This window comes from Schistocerca serialis, chromosome 4 (genome assembly GCF_023864345.2).
Source record: "Schistocerca serialis cubense isolate TAMUIC-IGC-003099 chromosome 4, iqSchSeri2.2, whole genome shotgun sequence".
Classification (NCBI taxonomy): Eukaryota; Metazoa; Arthropoda; class Insecta; order Orthoptera; family Acrididae; genus Schistocerca; species Schistocerca serialis.
The window spans coordinates 701,698,677-701,717,495 of NC_064641.1; the positions used below are offsets into that span (position 1 = coordinate 701,698,677).

At 41.8% G+C, this 18,819-nt stretch overlaps 1 protein-coding gene across 2 annotated transcripts in view; it reads left to right on the forward strand.

The window, feature by feature from the left end:
• LOC126473209 (ketohexokinase-like) overlaps nucleotides 1-18,819 on the forward strand; it is a 79,782-nt gene that overhangs the window by 40,729 nt on the left and 20,234 nt on the right. For both annotated transcript variants that reach the window (XM_050100117.1, XM_050100118.1), the window contains exons 3-4: nucleotides 7,472-7,679; nucleotides 8,131-8,366. In XM_050100117.1, the coding sequence (XP_049956074.1) occupies nucleotides 7,472-7,679; nucleotides 8,131-8,366 (444 nt within the window). The remainder of the gene's footprint in view (nucleotides 1-7,471; nucleotides 7,680-8,130; nucleotides 8,367-18,819) is intronic.

An 18,819-nucleotide genomic window follows, 5' to 3' on the forward strand; every position in this document is an offset into this window, starting at 1 on the left:
CCCGCGCGCTGTTCGGGAGTGGTTGGTTGGTTGGTTTGTTGGGGGAAGGAGACCAGACAGCGAGGTCATCGGTCTCATCAGATTAGGGAAGGATGGGGAAGGAAGTCGGCCGTGCCCTTTGAAAGGAACCATCCCGGCATTTGCCTGGAGCGAGTTAGGGAAATCACGGAAAACCTAAATCAGGATGGCCGGACGCGGGATTGAACCGTCGTCCTCCCGTCGGGAGTGGAATGGTAGTGAGATAGTATGATTGTGGTTCGATGAACCCTCTGCCAAGCACTTGAATGTGAATTGCAGAGTAATCATGTAGATGTAGCCAGAAATTATGACCACCGACCTACTATCGATATAAACACGTCCAGGCGATAGCAGGATCACCTGACGGGGAATGACTGCTAGTCAGACACGCCCCCTGTGCTTGTGGCATCAGTAACCGTGTTGTCCGTTTGTAGCATGGCGAAGGACTGGAGTCTCTCTGTGTTTGATAGAGGGCAAATTGTGATGGTCCGGAGACTCGGCACGAGCACTTCGGAAGCTGCACAACTTGTCGGGTGTTAGAGGAGTGCTGGGTGAGAGTCTTCCGTACGTGGCGAAACCACCCCTTATTACAGATTTCGGACATAGGCTGGGCATACTAGTTAAACAGGATAGGCGGCAAAGTGTGGCGGAACTAACATCAGACTTCAATGCTGGGCAGAGTACAAGTGTGTCTGAGCACACAGTGCATTGAACATTCCTAGCGATGGGCCTTCGCAGCTGACGACCGATGCATGTGTCAATGATAATCGACCGATGCACGTGTTAATACAGCGACATCGGCAACTACGACTGAAATGGACACGTGACCATCGGCACTGGACGTTAGCGCAGTGGCAGAGCATTGCATGCTCTGATGAATTCCAATACCTTCTTCATCGTGCTGATGGGAGGGCGCGAATCCGTAGTCTTCCAGGGGAATAGCTGCTTGACACCTGTACTGCAGAATGGAGACAAGCTGGCAGCGGCTCGACTATGCTCTGTGGAACATTCACGTGGGCACCTGTGAGACCAGTGGAACTCGTGCAAGGCACCATGATGGCCAAGGAGCATCGTACGCTGGTTGCAGACCACGCACAACTCTTCATGACGATCATGTTTCTCGATGGCAGTGGCATTTTTCAACAAGATATTGCACTGTGTCACAAGGTCAATAGTATGAGGGAGCGGTTCGAGGAACACAGTGGTGAGTTCCAATTGATGTTATTACCCGCTAGTTATCCAGATGTGAAACCGCTCGAACACATCTGAGATATGTTTGATCATGGCATCAGAGCTCATCACCCCCCTCCCATGAATTTACGGGAGTTACTGAAACAATGGAGTGGGCCGGTGCTGAGTAAGCTACCTTTCTTATGACGTCATGATCGTTAGTCAGTTATCACTGCCTAGGTCTACTGATTACTGCAAAACAGGATACGTGTGGAGTGGAAATAGAATACTGCCAACGTAAAATCTAAACTGTCACGTGAATGAAGTATCGTGCTGCTTGTTTACATTTTGCACTAACACCAGAAATTTAATATTCACTTACCTGGCCTATTACTACGTATTTATTTACTACTAACAGCAATGGTGAATAGTTGTTGTTGATACGAATGCTAATCAAAATATATGAAAGAAGAAAAAAAATCTTCTCGTAGCTAAGTACCACAAGGTGTAATTATAATTTTAATACTACTAAAAGACACTTTGAAAAAGACTGAGACACAGCGTAATAACAGTTAGCGTTTAGAGTTAATTTACGTGACTTTTTGGCAATATATTTATGACTGCTAGATAAATTCGGTAGAGTAGGAGTGTACTACGAGTCAATCTGTTCAATGTGTAGGCCTACACATTTCGAATGATTCATACCTGGAGCAAACATTTATGAAGTCATTACCTCTGGCTTATACAGATTCCAAACCATTGTTGTTATTTAAAGTAGTTACAACAGGATGCTGTAGTGCTTGTACTTATGATGTTGAAAGTGAATATATGTGGTTAATATATTACTTCCCCTGAGGTTGAATAATGTTTAATGGCAGCAGAAAGGAAAAACTGAAGAATTTCATCTTTAAAATATTTCAGTCCATGATAAACTGCTAATTTCCTGTATATTGTAGCTGCGTATCAGTGTTTCTTGGAACACTTTCAACTTAGCATATTAGGAAGATATTTGGCTATACCGCCACAGCATAATTTAAAATATCAATTTTTAAAATGCCTATGACACACGTGTATGACATCCACAGCACTTTTAAACGGGATGTATCTGTATTTTTGTTATGACATTCAGACTCTGCAGAGCACAGAGGGAGAACCATTATGCTATACCAAAGTTATGTGACCTTGGAGACAGTGTATGTTGGAAACAAAAATTCTGTACTGTGCATCTGAATGCTCACTCAGTAGAGATTCACACTCCACAGTTTGCTGCAAATGTCTTACATGCATGGCGCATTGTTTTTAAATAGAGCTTGTCGAACGCATTCGACATTGTGCAAAAGTCCTTGGGCAGTAAAAGGGTGGTCGGCTCTCATGAACGGTCATGTATCAAGCAGATAGGCGCAAGTTTTGTGAATTATTGAATAAAGAGATGAATTAACATGAAGAATAATGCCTAAGGATCCAGAGATGTGAGTAGAGAAACTGCAGTTTAAAGAATGTAATGCATTTCTAACGACACGTGTGTGAGTCGAAGAAGTGTATCTGCTAAGCACAGACTGTAAAATGTTAAAGACCATTAATGTCACGAGAGCGGGACTAAAAACTAAATAATGAGTTAGTAAACTAGAAAATAGTAATGTGACTTCTCCCAGAATGTAAGGAGAAGTGTGTTAAACCTTAAACAATGTGAATGCATGTCAACAGTTAGGGATAATTTGAACTGTGAAAGCGATAAATGCGAGAAAAGTTTGAATAATATATTACACTTTCAGGTCAAGCAAATTGTATTATTATTATTATTCGTTTCCATTTGTTATCAAGTCATCATCAAATTAGCTGTTTAAAACATAAAGAAAAAGGAGTCAGTAAAATAATAGGAAAGTAAATTATGGATCACATTTACTTCTGTACAGAAGTATACATACATTAATGTATTACACAGTAGCTCTTCAGCTGAACAGTCCCCGAGAAGGGCTTGCACTGTAAGCATACCTGCGCTGTGATGGTTGAAACTGCAGTCTACAGTGAATGCACTTGCACAGTATCAGAACACAGTGACACTATGCTTGTCACCCCAGCTGGCACAATATTCTGTAGAAAGAGCAGTAAGAAAACTCCATGTTTAGACGAAGTAATCATTAGAGTGAAATTGTATGACGTAACTGACTTAGAGACTTTTCTTTCAAAGTATGAGAATTGTGAATTGTGTTTCAAGTGGACCTGTATCGGTTCTTGTAATGGGCGTTATGTATAGGGCTCCCTACAAACTTAATTAGGTATATTGGCAGTCACCTATCCCCAAAAACGAGAATCTCGGCGATTTTTGCCTTTCACCAACATTGATGCTGGGAAGATACTGGTCCCAGGAATTCCAAGACTTCCGAGAATGTTCCAATTTTATGTTTGAAATCGGATAACAAATGGCAAAAGAAATATTTTTTTTCGTGTGATATAATTACAAATTATCATTTTCTGATTTTTTTCCCTTTGCTTCTACTGTGAAACCTTGCTTCTTCCAAATTTCGTGGTCGTAGCTCAAGGGGAAGTACCCTATAGGTTTTAATTGTTAAGACTTCTGTGGCCACTTGTTGACAAACTGCCTGTTGGCTTCTGTCTCGGGTTCTTCGGCCGACGTTCGTCTGATGATTTTTCTGACGTTTCGCCAGCACGAGTGGCTGGCATTGTCAGAGTTTCACCCCTCCATTGCTGGTGGTGGGCTGGAGCCGACTTCGCGGCCGCAGACTATCGTACGTACTTCACGCACCAACGTCTGAGGGCTTCTCCGCGGTCATTTCCGGTGCGTTTCTCTTGTTAACTGCGACGGTCATTCACTGCAGCACAGGAAGCCAGGATCCGTTTACGCTGAGGCTTTCCTCTTTCTTTTTCAAGCTATTCGCGTGTTTGTGTATTTCTACAGCTTCTCTGAACAAGTGGGTGTGATACTTTTTCTCTACAGCCAGAATTTCCGTATCGGCGAATTTCACTACGTGGTCGGTCTCACACAGTTCTGCCACAGCCCATTTCTCCACCTGCCCCAATCTGCAATTTCGTTTATGTTCTGTGATCCTGGTATTGATCGAGCGTCCAGTCATTCCAACATAAACTTTTCCGTATGTGCATGGTATGCGGTATATTCCTGACATTGCAAGTCGGTCCCTTTTCTCCTTTGGCAATCTGAGAAAGTCTTTGATCTTCTTTGTCGATTTGCTCGGGTATGCTGATCACGAGGGATCGTGAAAACCTGGCACACATCATCATCAGTTATCTGCTATATTAGCAGGTCCTTTGCCTCTCCATTTTCTGCGATCCATTGCTTCCTTCTTAAGGCTGCTGTATGTTGTACCGTCCATCATGTCATCCAGTATCTGGAATCTCTTCCTTCCTCGCTTCCTTTTCCCTTCTACATAACCTTCTAAAACTGTTTTTATCAGTCCGTCATTTTTTCTTAATATATGCCCAATCCAATTTCTTTTTCTTCTCTTTATTACATCTAGTAACTGCCTTTTCTCTCCCACTCTTCTCAGTACCTCTTCATTTTTTACTCTGTCCATCCAACTTATTCCTTCCATCTTCCGCCATGTCCAGATCTCAAAAGCCTCCAGCCTTTCTCTGTCTTTTTTCCTCATAGTCCATGTTTCAGCGCCATATAGAAGAACACTCCATACAAGACATTTTATGAGTCTCTTTCTGAGTTCTCTGTCCATACCGCTGCAGAAGATTCTCCTTTTCTTATAAAACGTCTCTTTTGCCATTGCTATCCTTGTTTTAATTTCTGTGGTGCACTTCCAGTCGGTGTCTATCCTGCTTCCAAGATACTTAAAATTTTGCACCTGTTCTAGTTTTTCTCCATTCAGCACAATTTTTAGTTCCTTATTTTCTCCTATTGCCAATACTTTTGTTTTATTTGTGTTAATTTTCATTCCATATTTTTTTCCGTTAGTTGCAATGGTGTCCACCAAATCCTGTAATTCTTTTTCCCCTGTGGCTAGAAGGACCATGTCATCAGCAAATCTCAAGCACCCTACTCTTCTTCCTCCAATTTCTACTCCTTTGTCATCTAATGAGCATTGGTCAATCATATTTTCCAAGTACAGGTTGAAAAGAGTAGGTGATAAACAGCATCCTTGTCTTACTCCTTTCCGTAGTCTGATCCAGTTTGTACTTTCTCCTCTCACTTTAACTGAAACTTTTTGATTAAGGTACAATGAGTTTATAAGTCTTCTGGTTTTCCAGTCCACTCTCTTTTCCCTCATAATAGTCGCCAGCTTGTCCCAAACCACATTGTCAAATGCCTTTTCTAAATCGATGAAGCACATATATAGGTCTCTTCCTTTTTCAATAAACCTTTCTCCTAAGATTCGTAGGAGCCCTATTGCATCTCTGGTGCCCGTATTCCTTCTAAAGCCAAACTGCTCCTCGCCGAGATTCTCCTCTATTACTTTTTCAAGTCTTTTATTAATTATTCTTAACATCACTTTGGCTGCATGTGAAATGAGGCTGATTGTCCTGTGCTCGCTGCATTTCTTGGTTCCTTGTTTTTTCGGCAATGGAATCATTACTGTTGTCAAAAAGTCCTCAGGCCATTCACCACTGTCATATATTTTATTACATAACCTCAATATTTCTCTTATTCCATTGTGGTTCAGCATTTTAGTATTTCTCCCGGTATTGTATCTGTACCTACTGCTTTGCATTTTTCATTGCAGCAATAGCAGACTTTACTTCTTCCAGCGTGTATCTAAAACGAACACACATGGTCGATACCTGCACAAAATATCAAATTACCACCCGAGCCAGAAAAGTGGCATGATTAATACTCCCGTTACGCGGACAAGACGAATATGTGAGCCGCAGCTCCCCAGACACGAAATACAACGCTTGGAAAGTCTTCTGAGGAGCAATGGGTACGCCACAAGTGATATTAGAAATATAGTAGAGCCAAACACTTGGCGAAGTGACAAACCAGGAAAGGAAATGTGAGGTACGGGCTTTATGCCATACAATCCCAGCGAACTCGGCTCCAGTCCACCACCAGCAATGGAGGGTGAAACTTTGACAATGCCGGTCAGTCGTGCAGGCGAAACGTCAGAAAAACCATCAGACGAACGTCGGTCGAAGAACCCGAGACAGAAGCCAACAAGCAGTTTGTTTAATGAGTGAGTTTGCGAGTATCACAATATATACTTTTTTGATAGCATTGAATTAGACGCTTCAATTTTATACACCGCCAATGGACCGTAGACCTTAGCACGTGACATAAATTTTAACTTGATACTTCCATCTGTTCCTGAGAAAAACGGTTCTTAACAGTCGGACAGACAGACAGACGGAAATCAGAATGATCCTATGGTGATTCCGTTTTTACCGATCGAGATGCGGAACCCTAAAAAGGCGCTGTATACTGCCTATTGTTCGATAAGTTTGTATGTATATATTTTTTTGAGTAAACTGGTGTTGTTTTCCTATTCTTTCAGTTCTCAGCAGTATAGAAAATTTGCTATCCTACCGTAATCAGGAACATAAACTATGAATGTTGCCTTGGTCATTAAGAAACTTCATTATAGTTGCCAGTTCCTTAACTCTTTTAATGTTGTATATTTCGTGTCAAATGCCCAACTACACAGCAGACAGCATTCACAGAACGCGCAGTTTTCACACTGACGCGTAAACAAGAACGATTACGCGTGACAGGTGCGTCTCAGTACAGGAATAATGCCCTATGTGCTCTGTAACAGAATCCATTACCACGAGAAACTCATCGAGACAAGAAAGTAGCTCTTGTAAAAGAGTTTAATCTAGCGAGCTGTTGTCGCGTGAGACCGATCTCCGACTGATATCCATGCATTGTCGGTAGCGGCATTTCGCCGCTTTCATACCACGAAGCGTCGCTGTCAAGGTGGAAGATGATCCCACACGATACTAAAGCGTCTTCATTTTAATTCCTAATAAATTTTTGTATCATCTGTTTACGCTGTCTTTAAAACAATGTCGCTCACATTGATTGCATTCCGTTTCTATTAGACAGTGTCAAACCCATGCTAGAGTCTGTACATCATGATCGTGGTTGCAACAGCTGAAGACGAGACTCCTAAAACGCATCTAATTATGAAAGGAACGTAATGTGCTGATAAAATATTTCTGTTTGTTTGTTAGTTATAAAATTGCTTTTGATTGAATCAGTACACTATGCATTTTTGTTAAGCATTCTCATGTCACTTTGTTAAAAATTTCTGTACTTTAAGTAAGAACAAGCTTTCCTTTTTTTTAACTGAATTTTATGCAGTTTTGTTAAAGACGACCTTGGATCTTATGGCCTCAGTTGCGACCTGTGTGAATTAATTGAAGGCCAAGAGTTACCAATATCGACTTGTATCATCAATGCAGAAAATGGTACACGAACCATCCTACACTACCGCAAGGACTGGCCAGAGGCATCTTATGAAGCATTCCTGAAAATCGACCTCTCACAGTACTCTTGGATTCATTTCGAGGTACGATTCCTTATACAAAGTGTCCTCATGAAACCCTCCTGATTTCCAAGTGCAATTAAAAAAAACTACGAGATATAGATACTTGCGACTTGCAGCATCATGTAAATTAACATTAACCGGTGAAATGTCTAGAACACATGTGCACAGAAGTATGTTTGGGGTGATGGAGGTTTTGCATCCACAATTCTTCTGCGGAGATCGCCAAGGTCACAAACAGGCGAGGCATACACAGTCACTTTCACATAATCCTACAGTAGGAAATGCTGTACACCTCAAGTATCTATGCCTCAAAGTTTTTTTTAAATTGTGAGTGGAAATCAGGGAGGCTTCATGCGAACACCTCGAATTTCTTTGTACATATGTTGATGCATACTTAAAACCCTTTGATCGTTATTTGACAGATTTCATTACCAACTGGAACAGCTGTTGATCTGAATCTGTCTATTTTCAGGGGCGAAATATAGATGAAGTAAAGAAAATGATAAAAAGAATTGTTGAATGGAACAACGAACATGCCGAAGGCTATGGAATAACAATATCTATTGAAGTGGAGAAGAAACGAGACAATTTACTGGAGTTAATTCCACTTGGAGATCTTGTAATCATAAGCAAAGATTTTGCTAGGTTACAGGGATTTAACACGATGTCTCAAACGGTTGATGGTCTCTTTGGACTCCTGAAACATGGGTAAGCCTTGTCCACCGATCCTCATAATCTGAATTGATGGTATTTTTTCTGTATCACATGATCGTCTTTCAGTGACTCCGAAACACGTCAACATTATTCTTGAATAAAAGTAAAGCGTAATATGTTCTGAAATTCACAAAAACACAAAATATCAACTGAGGTATTCAGTAGGAGAAGCAAGTTCAAATCTCCACCCGAGCAGCCTAATTAGATTTCTTGCGGTTTCCCTAAATTGCTTGGGTGAGTGTATGGATAATTGTGTGACGGGGCCATGACCAAGAGCCCTCTTCTGCCTCTACCTCTGCATCAGAGCTAGCTCTCCAACTTTAAAAACCGTGACGTCAAAGGTACGAGTACGTTAGTTACAACCTCACGAAACTGCGCTCTACAGTTTTGGAATGAACAAGAATATTATATTCAGTACACAAAAGTCAGTGATAACTGGGGAGTTGTCTAGAAGTAGAAACTCAGTAAAAGAGTGTGGACAGAAGGGAAACAATCGATAACTACCATTGGTGCCTAATTGAAGGTATAGCAGAGTATCAAGAAATGGAGGGATATAATACACTAGAAACAACTAGGATAAACACAGTTGGCTAGTGGAAACTGGAAGTACAGTGAAGGTAAGTATGGTAAGAATGACTTAGTCTGCATAAAGTGCCGTTACTCACCTTCATTAGTTGATAGTTCGCGGCTGGCAACACACTGTGCTACCACCTCACCTAATGTCTCTGTAGTAAATATCACACTTGCTAAATGGTCCTTCAAATGGGAAATACACAATTGCGAATATTTATGAAATAGGTAATGCCCCCTTTTGAAGCTGCTTCATAAGCCTTCTCAAAACTTCAAATAATTTGAAATATCTGGTATAATATATATGTTATTAAAATAATCGGCTGATGCGAGTAATGGTGTAAAGGGAGTACCATCCTAGTTATGAAATCAAATTAATTAATAGATCAATTTCAATTAATTACCCACCTCCCTCATCCCAGATGACGTCATGGATTTTCCCAGCTGGCATATGGGTCCCTGCAGCCACCCCTCCCTGCCCTGTCCTATTGGCGGGAATTTCAATTCTTGGTAGGAAATTCAACAACGGTGGGAATTTCAAAATGAGACGAATTTCTTTGTCCCAAGGCTTTGCTGACGTCCCACCCCACCCACCCACCTGAGTTATGCAGCAAATTCAAAATGGCAGTGCCCTTTCCGGGACTCGAACACCAGTCCTTCTCTGTAGAAAGCCCAAGAGCATCCCCCTACACAGGAAAATAGTCTCTATCCAGATGCTGGAGAGGAAAGTTAAGTCAGTGTACTTTATTTGTTTTGGGTGGGAAATAGAAGTAAAGATCAGTCCTAATTGCATAATCATAAAGATTGGTCCTAATTACACAACTATATGCACAGTGCTACACATGGAGAGCCTAAAATCGCAATGCAGCTCAAAAATTGACGATATCTTACAATTCACAATACCACTCGAAATTAGCAACAGACATACTCAACATAAACTATGCATAGGATGATCCCTTTACTTACAAGTCGAAATACATCTCTCTGCTCGACTTGTGGACTGGCAGGAAAAAGGCTGGAGTGGAAGGTACTATCTATATTTTTGGCAGGAAATGTGCTCAACTGATACGATGTTGGTGTTGGACCGAGAGGAGTTTAATAAGTGTATTAGCTGGAAGCATACAGCTGAGGACTGTATTTATAGCCTCCTATATGAGGATTGGAAGGATATGATAATGTACAAGCATAGGGGAATACTTTTCAGTAAATAATGGTAATGCAGCGGGTGATGATGAATTTCACAACTCATAGAGACTATTTCCAGTGCTGCAGTGCCTCTTTATTTCTCGGCAACTTCACCCTATTCCGCTGCCCCTGAGAGATCACTTGGTATAGCTGCTGTGTAACTTGTACACTGATACATAAAAGAACAGATAGGGCAGCAAATCATCACTGAAGTTTTTGGAAGGCCAGTATGTGGTACTACAACTGATGAAAAATACTTCAGTGATCTAATCACACATCGAAATTGTCATGTAAAAACCAGCACTCATACGCAACAGATCATAATGCAACACATGTACTGGGAATTGAGAAAAATCATTGCAATAACACGACTTCTACAAAACCCGACTCCAAAAGATCACTCCAGGAGAGAGGATTGGCAGCTGCAAGCGTGTTCTCCTCGATGTGTGGTCACGAACTAACCAGCTTACAGCCAGTCTTACTTCCCATCCTACCACCCCACATCCCTCCACCTCCTCACCATAGGTATAGATACAGCCCTGGTCTATCATGTCGCTGATGGCCCACAAAGAGACCCATCTGGTGGCAGAGTATATTGTCTCCTGCGTGCGGAAATCGGTCACAGATGGACAAAAGACTTAAGAACAGGGCGCTTCCTGCAAGCTGTTGAACTTATTTCTCGGAAAGACTGAACCTCCTGGAACAACAACGAAGTTCCGGAGAACTCTACAGAGCGCTTTTTCTAAAGTCCACTGCCCTGCACCCCTACCATCCACCACCTGCCGCCAACTGTTTTAGCTGAGACCACAGTCTTCGGCCATCGGGAACCAGAGGGATCGTCTCTGGTGGAGCAATGGCTGAGGGCGGTCAGCAGGCCACATCGTGTGTTGGTTGTCTGAAAGTGCAGCTGCAGCAGCACTTTCCCTGCACGACTAATTGCTTCTGCAGGCGAGAAACATTTCAGTGTAACAGTTGTATTTATGAAACTTCCTGGCAGATTAAAACTGTGTGCCGGGCCGAGACTCGAACTCGGGACCTTTGCCTTTCGCGGGGAAGTTGGTAGAGCACTTGCCCGCGAAAGGCAAAGGTCCCGAGTTCGAGTCTCGGCCCGGCACACAGTTTTAATCTGCCAGGAAGTTTCATATCAGCGCACACTCCGTTGCAGAGTGAAAATCTCATTCTGGAAACATCCCCAAGGCTGTGGCTAAGCCATGACTCTGCAATATCCTTTCTTTCAGGAGTGCTAGTTCTGCAAGGTTCGCAGGAGAGTTTCTGTAAAGTTTGGAAGGTAGGAGACGAGGTACTGGCAGAAGTAAAGCTGTGAGGACGGGGCGTGAGTCGTGCTTGGGTAGCTCAGTTGGTAGAGCACTTGCCTGCGATAGGCAAAGGTCCCGAGTTCGAGTCTTGGCCCGGCACACAGTTTTAATCTGCCAGGAAGTTTCATACCAGCGCACACTCCGCTGCAGAGTGAAAATCTCATTCAGTTCTATTTATTGTTGCCGCGTAAAGCCAAGCGCCGGCACGCCAGTCGGGAACAGCAGAGAAGGGAAGGCTGTGAGAAGAGGTCAGCCAATCGCACGCTGACTTACCTCCTTTCCAAGACGGCAACACGACAGCTGCGGCTTCTATATGAAGGGGACATAAACTCTGCGCCCGATTGGTAGTGCCCCACTTCGATAGCAGCAACAATGATAGCGACTTCGACAGCAGTTCAGGACAGACTTTTGTCAGAGATCAGCAGTTACTGCAAAGACTGATTATTTCGTATGTCGCCCTGTGCTTGCGACACATGTGTGTAATTGCCAAAGTTAAGAAGAATATAATAATTCCAATCCCAAAGCAAGCAGGCGGTGTTAGATGTGGAAATTACCGGACTATCAGTTTAATAAGTCACGGCTGCAAAATACTAACGCGAAATCTTTACAGACGAATGGAAAAACTGGTAGAAGCCGACTTCGGGGAAGATCAGTTTGGATTCCAGAGAAATATGGGAACACGTGAGGCAATACTGACCCTACTACTTATTTTAGAAGCTAGATTAAGAAAAGGCAAACCTAGTTTCTAGCATTTGTAGACTTAGAGAAAGCTTTTGACAATGTTGACTGGAATACTCTCTTTCAAATTCTGAAGGTGGCAGGGGTAAAATACAGGGAGCGAAAGGCTATTTACAATTTATACAGAAACCAGATGGCAGTTGTAAGAGTCGAGGGACATGAAAGGGAAGCAGTGGTTGCGAAGGGAGTGAGACAGGGTTGTAGCCTCTCCCCGATGTTATTCAATCTGTATATTGAGCAAGCAGTAAAGGAAACAAAAGAAAAATTTGGAGTAGGTATTAAAATCCATGGAGAAGAAATAAAAACTTTGAGGTCAGAGACAGCAAAGGACTTGGAAGAGCAGTTGAACGGAATGGACAGTGTCTTGAAAGGAGGATATAAGATGAACATCAACAAAAGCAAAACGAGGATAATGGAATGTAGCCAAATTAAGACGGGTGATGCTGAGGGAATTAGATTAGGAAATGAGACACTTAAAGTAGTAAAGGAGTTTTGCTATTTGGGGAGCAAAATAACTGATGATGGTCGAAGTAGACAGGATATGAAATGCAGACTGGCAATGGCAAGGAAAGCGTTTCTGAAGAAGAGAAATTTGTTAACATCGAGTATAGATTTAAGTGTTAGGAAGTCGTTTCTGGAAGTATTTGTAAGGAGTGTAGCCATGTATGGAAGTGAAACATGGACGATAAATAGTCTGGACATGAAGAGAATAGAAGCTTTCGAAATGTGGTGCTACAGAATAATGCTGAAGATTAGATGGGTAGATCACATAACTAATGAGGAGGTACTGAATAGGATTGGGGAGGAGTCTGCGGCACAACTTGACTAGAAGAAGGGATCGGTTGGTAGGACATGTTCTGAGGCATCAAGGGATCACCAGTTTAGTATTGGAGGGCAGAGTGGAGGGTAAAAATCGTAGAGGGAGACCAAGAGATGAATACACTAAGCAGATTCAGAAGGATGTAGGCTCCAGTACGTACTGGGAGATGAAGCAGCTTGCACAGGATAGAGTAGCATGGAGAGCTGTATCAAACCAGTCTCAGGATTGAAGACCACAACAACAACAACAACAAGTATTGTACTTGATTGATTGTAACGAAACTCATTGATACGAGTTGTTTGATTGTTTGTCTAGCGAACCGAGTAGGCAGGATTCCTAGACACAACGCACCTCATATAAGGGAGCGTCTATTAAAAAAACACAATCGTGATGACAATAAATACAGTCTTGTTTCCACGAAAATAAGTGCAGTCCATTTTCTTTTAGTTTTATGACCAAAATCGGTATAGTTTAGAGCATTCCTCATATTAAAATTATAAATTGTTATGCATAAGGGTGTTACATTCTTTTCACACTATTGAATCATCAATATAGTCATTCTTTTATGTTCAACTGCAGTCTCTCTTCCACCTCCAGTTGTTCTGTGGCATTCAGCGGCATGGAAAAAAAATCTACATCTCTACCGTCGATTACAGATGACCAAACCGCAGAGGTCGGAGCTCTGTAGCAGTGCATCTGACAGATGAATTAACTTAGCTTACTTCTCCTATACATGTCCACCGTATGTAAAATCGAAAAAATTTCCGCTATTTTGCTGCGAAAACTGCCGATCCGAATGTTCTCGTTTTTTCGAAAGTTTCATTGGAGTAAAGAAAAAGTGAGAATTTAAACTCCGAAGAAAAAAAGCATGCAGTCTAACGGAACATCTATGTTAACTGATTTATTTCAGGTTGTTGGACAAAATTACATGGTTTCAGAGTATTCCTGACGTTGAAATCATTGTCTGTAAACAAACTGTTATGCACGTGGGTATTACAGACATTTCAGACACGTGAAATAACATTGCAGAATACAGTCTTTCACGCTATCTCTTCACATATCAGAAAAAAACAAAGTCATTTTACGTTTGGCAGCAGCAAGCTATGATTCAAGGGGATGGTGTTTTGTATACTGTGTCAGGTCCCGTTTCACCATAGCAATGGTATATTTACGAAACATAAAAAACAAATCGTGAGAGCATGCCTCGTAATAGAACCTCCTAATGTCACCTAGTAGAGACCGTATAAGATTCCACGGATCATCGAAAACAAATATCACCTGCATGCTGACATCTGACATATTTGCTCCATAACTCGCCTCTACCGATCTGTGTGTAAAGTTTCTGTCATTTATTGAATTCGAGAGCACTCCTGACGCATAGTTATGTCAGCATATGACCATATACATATGGAAAATTATCCAAAAAATATGAAATGTGGCATAAAATCTAGCAAAAACTGGGATAATTGGTACAGATTGATGGAAAATATGTAAAATGAAGGTAAATACGACGAAATGAGTAAAATTGCGAAAACCTAGAAAAATTACGTAAATTGACCGAGAATAAATAAAATTAGAAAAAAGTACTGTCAAATGCGGGAAACTGAGGTGGGTTGGGGGACCTGGATACTTAAGATCGAGAAAAGCTTAAAAATTATGCTCTGTCTGCATTCAGTTTGTCATCCCCCTCCCCTGTATACTAAGTGGGTTTTCGTAACACATACTTCAACAAAGGGGATATAAGTATTACCCAGAAGCTCTGTATTAAAGCAGGCGAAATATATGTATCCCAATCCAGGACAGTATTCTCACACATGCAGGCCAATATAGATATTGCCTTATTACGTTTGGGTCTCACTGGCAATGTTATTCCACAAGCTTTAAGGAGAAGAATGAATGCGTTTAACAGGCTTAAGTCATTTCCTTGCGTGTTCTGTAGGAGAGTGGACTGATACCACATATATCTGCCTTAATAATGTGAGGAGAGTGTGCTCTAGCGACAAGGCGTCAGAACGAAGTTGCTATATTGTCCCACATGAGCAAAACTCCTGAACATCAGACCATGACTTCTGTGTGCAAGAGGGAAGCTGCCAGGTCCGTGGTGATGATACTGTAAACATCAATAAAACTGTTACATCTCCTTAGGCTACTGATCATGGTGTTTACTCCCTTGTAAGAAGTCGCTGTTTTTTCGTGTGCATTTTCATGTAGCAAGGCGTGGATGATAACGCTACATTCCGCTAATGAAATTATTCATGTCGTTTTTACTCGATCTATTTCCTAGTGAGGCATGGCCGAATCTGACAAAACCGCTAATACTACTAATAAGCACGTCTGACACGGGAAATGTGATTGAGAGTATGTAAGTTTCCGACTTAAAACGACGTATAAAATCCGTAAATTTCCTAAGAGATAGATATGTAGTCTCCTGACTCCTTTGAGTTGGTTTATAAGCAGGTCACGCGGCGGATATACATCGACGATGCCTTCATAGTGAGGAACAGCTCGGGCACTTCCTAAGACATTAGAATAGAATAGAAGGAAGTAGATTTAACATCTTAAAGTTTGTCGCCCTAGTAATTAAGGTAGAAAACTCGCAGGGTGGTTGTATGTCAGACGTTGGACTTATACGTCCTACATTAGAGTATTAAGAGCATTGCATTTCGCACGACTAATACTTTGGAAACCATATGGCTTTAACAATGTAGCATTTTTAGGTGCAGAACCATGTAGCTTTAGGGGTGTATGTATCTACGATCATTTGTATGTATCTACAATCATTTCTCTCTTGCCAGTACCATCTTGGTACTGACTCCAGAGACTGTAATAATACTCCAGAACTGTTCGCACAGTTGATTCACGTACAATGTTTCAAACTCCATCCATCTGGAGCTCCATTATGCATAAACTACATGTTTCTTCTTAATCATCTGTTATATCACCACAATACTGTCATGTCTAATATACACCCATAAAGTGTGCTAACCTGCTCGCCATACATGCATCTGGAGAGATCTTGTGCACTTGGATGGATGCCGTGAGTCAGATTGGTGCGGAACAGCGGTTAGAGACTCAGCTCACTCTGTTCCTTCATGAGACAAAATGGTTCAAATAGCTGTAAGCACTATGAGACTTAACATCTGAGGCCATCCGTCCCCTAGACTTAGAACTACTTAAACCTAACTAACCTAAGAACATTACACACATCCATGCTCGAGGCAGGACTCGAACCTGCGACCATAGCAGCAGCGCGGTTCCAGACTGAGGCACCTAGAACCGCTCGGTCACAGCGGCCGGCCCTTCATGAGACATGGAATGTAGCGGATGAAGTACCCTCCTACCCTGGTCAGATAAAAATTAAATCGGCGGCAGTGTTGCAGGGAGGGTTGGTCAAGGACAATGCAGCGAGATCTTCCATTCTCAGACTTTATCCTATAAATGCAAGAATTCTCTGTAACTCCCATCCACATAGGGAAAAATGGCCAATCGTAGTCGTAAATTCCGCACTATGATCAATGTGCCAGATTTACGTAGATAACCTAATTGCATCATCTACCTGCATTGACAGTGTAGTATATGGTACTCGCAAAGTAGTGGATGGTGGTTTAGCGATGATACAGAAATTGGGATCATTCTGCTGTGTCATTGGCTGACGTTGAAATTATGGGAAAACTGGTAAAATTGCTAAAACTGATCGTGCTATCAACTGCTGTGCTTATTACAGTACATCATCCCATATCGGCGGTGTCTTTATGCTGTTGATTACCACATAGTGACGGACTGACACCACGTGTCTGAGATAGAGAGAGCCTTGGCAGAACACTGGGCATCTGCTCCTTGTCGCTGTGGTGTTTGGAATTCAATGTAGAGGTCATCACCTCCAAGCAGCTGTTTGGAGACGTTCCTCAATGCTGCAGGCTCATCCTATTTCCATATGCTGTAATGACCATCACATTTTTTTATTTTTAGCAATAAGATAACAGTACCCATTTGTATTTCTACTATCCGATGCATGTTGTGAACAGCCCCGTGTGGGAATCGCCATCACCGGAACAGTGATCATGCACATATCTATTATGAGGATGTAGTGCTCTTGGCCTCTTCGAGACGGAACACTTGGATATCTGTTACCTGTTGCTGTAACACAAGAATCTTATATTGCGAGTGATAGCCTGCTGAGTATACTCTTCTTTCCTGTAGACGTGATATAGCTTTACGCACAAACTTCGGTCCATGAAAGCGTGTTATGGAGCAATGATAGTTGATGTCAGCATGCTGACGATATTTGTTTTTCCATATATCGCAACAGAGACGTGGTAAAACGTTACACGGTGACGTTAGGAGATTTTATTACTAGGAGAGGTATGGCAGGTTAAAGTTTGAATGCAGATAGTTCACAGTTTTTTTCACCTATTCTGGATGTTACAAAATGACGAAGAGGAGTGCTCCTGAACGTAATAAATGGCTGTATAGATACTGATCTGTATTGGTATTTCATGCGTCTGAAATGAATGTAATGCCATCGAGCATGACAATCTATAATCTGAAAACGCAGAATTCTCTCAAACTACACCGATTTTGCTCTTAATACTAATACAAATCGGCCGTGTCTATTCTCGTGGAATCATGATTGTTTTTATTATTTATCGTAACGATTGTGTGTTTAAAAACATGTTTACCACATGTTTACTCCATAACCTCTAATTATAAAGTACCAACCACTTTAATTATAGTTCGTTGTGGAACCTGCAAATGATAGTGTTTTTCCCGACGTGTGAGTAGATTGCGTGAAACAGGCTGTTCTGTGACGGCCAAATTGCTTAGGAAACTACAACAGAAGAATATGCTGCTATTGCGAATGATGGTCTGTTGGGTGTGGTTTTCTTCTTCGTTAGGTGACATTGGGAGCTTCTATTATAAGGCACGCTTTCACGATTTGTGCAATGGTAAAATGGGGCCTGACAAATGTTTGTAATACCCATGTGCACGACAGTTATTTAGAGACACCGATATGAACGCCAGGGATGCTCTCAAGCCATGTAATTTTGTCCATCAACCTTAAAGAAATCAGTTACCATAGATGTTTCGTTCGACTGTGTGCTTTTTTTTCTTTGCAGTTTAAATTCTCACTGTTTCTTTACTCCAATGAAAGTTTCGAAATAACGAGAACATTCTGCGGTGATCGGTAGTTTTCGCAGCAGAATAGCGGAAGTTTTTTCCATTTTACACAGGGTGAAAATGTATAGGAGAAGTGAGCCAAGTTAATACATCTGTCAGATGTATTGCTATAGAGCTCCGATATCTACAGTTGGGTCATCTGTATCAGCGGCAGAGCTGTAGATTTTTTGTGTGTCATCGAATGTCACAGAATAACAGGAGGCGGGAGAGAGAGACAGAGAGAGAGAGAGAGAACGTTATGAATTGTATCCTGCAGTCTAACGTAAAAGAAGACTGCAGAGATGTCATTCTGTGTTGATAATTCAGTCATCTGAAAAGAATGTAACGCCCTTGTGCTTGACAATTTATAATTTTAGTATGAGGAATGCTCTCAAACTATACCGCTTCTGCTCATAAAACTAATAGAAAGTGAACTGTGCCTTTTTCGTGAGCCGCGCGGGATTAGCCGAGCGGTCTAGGGCGCTGCAGTCATGGACTGTGCGGCTGGTCCCGGCGGAGGTTCGAGTCCTCCCTCGGGCATGGATGTGTGTATTTGTCCTTAGGATAATTTAGGTTAAGTAGTGTGTAAGCTTAGGGACTGATGACCTTAGCAGTTAAGTCCCATAAGATTTCACACATATTTGACAGTTTTTATTTTCGT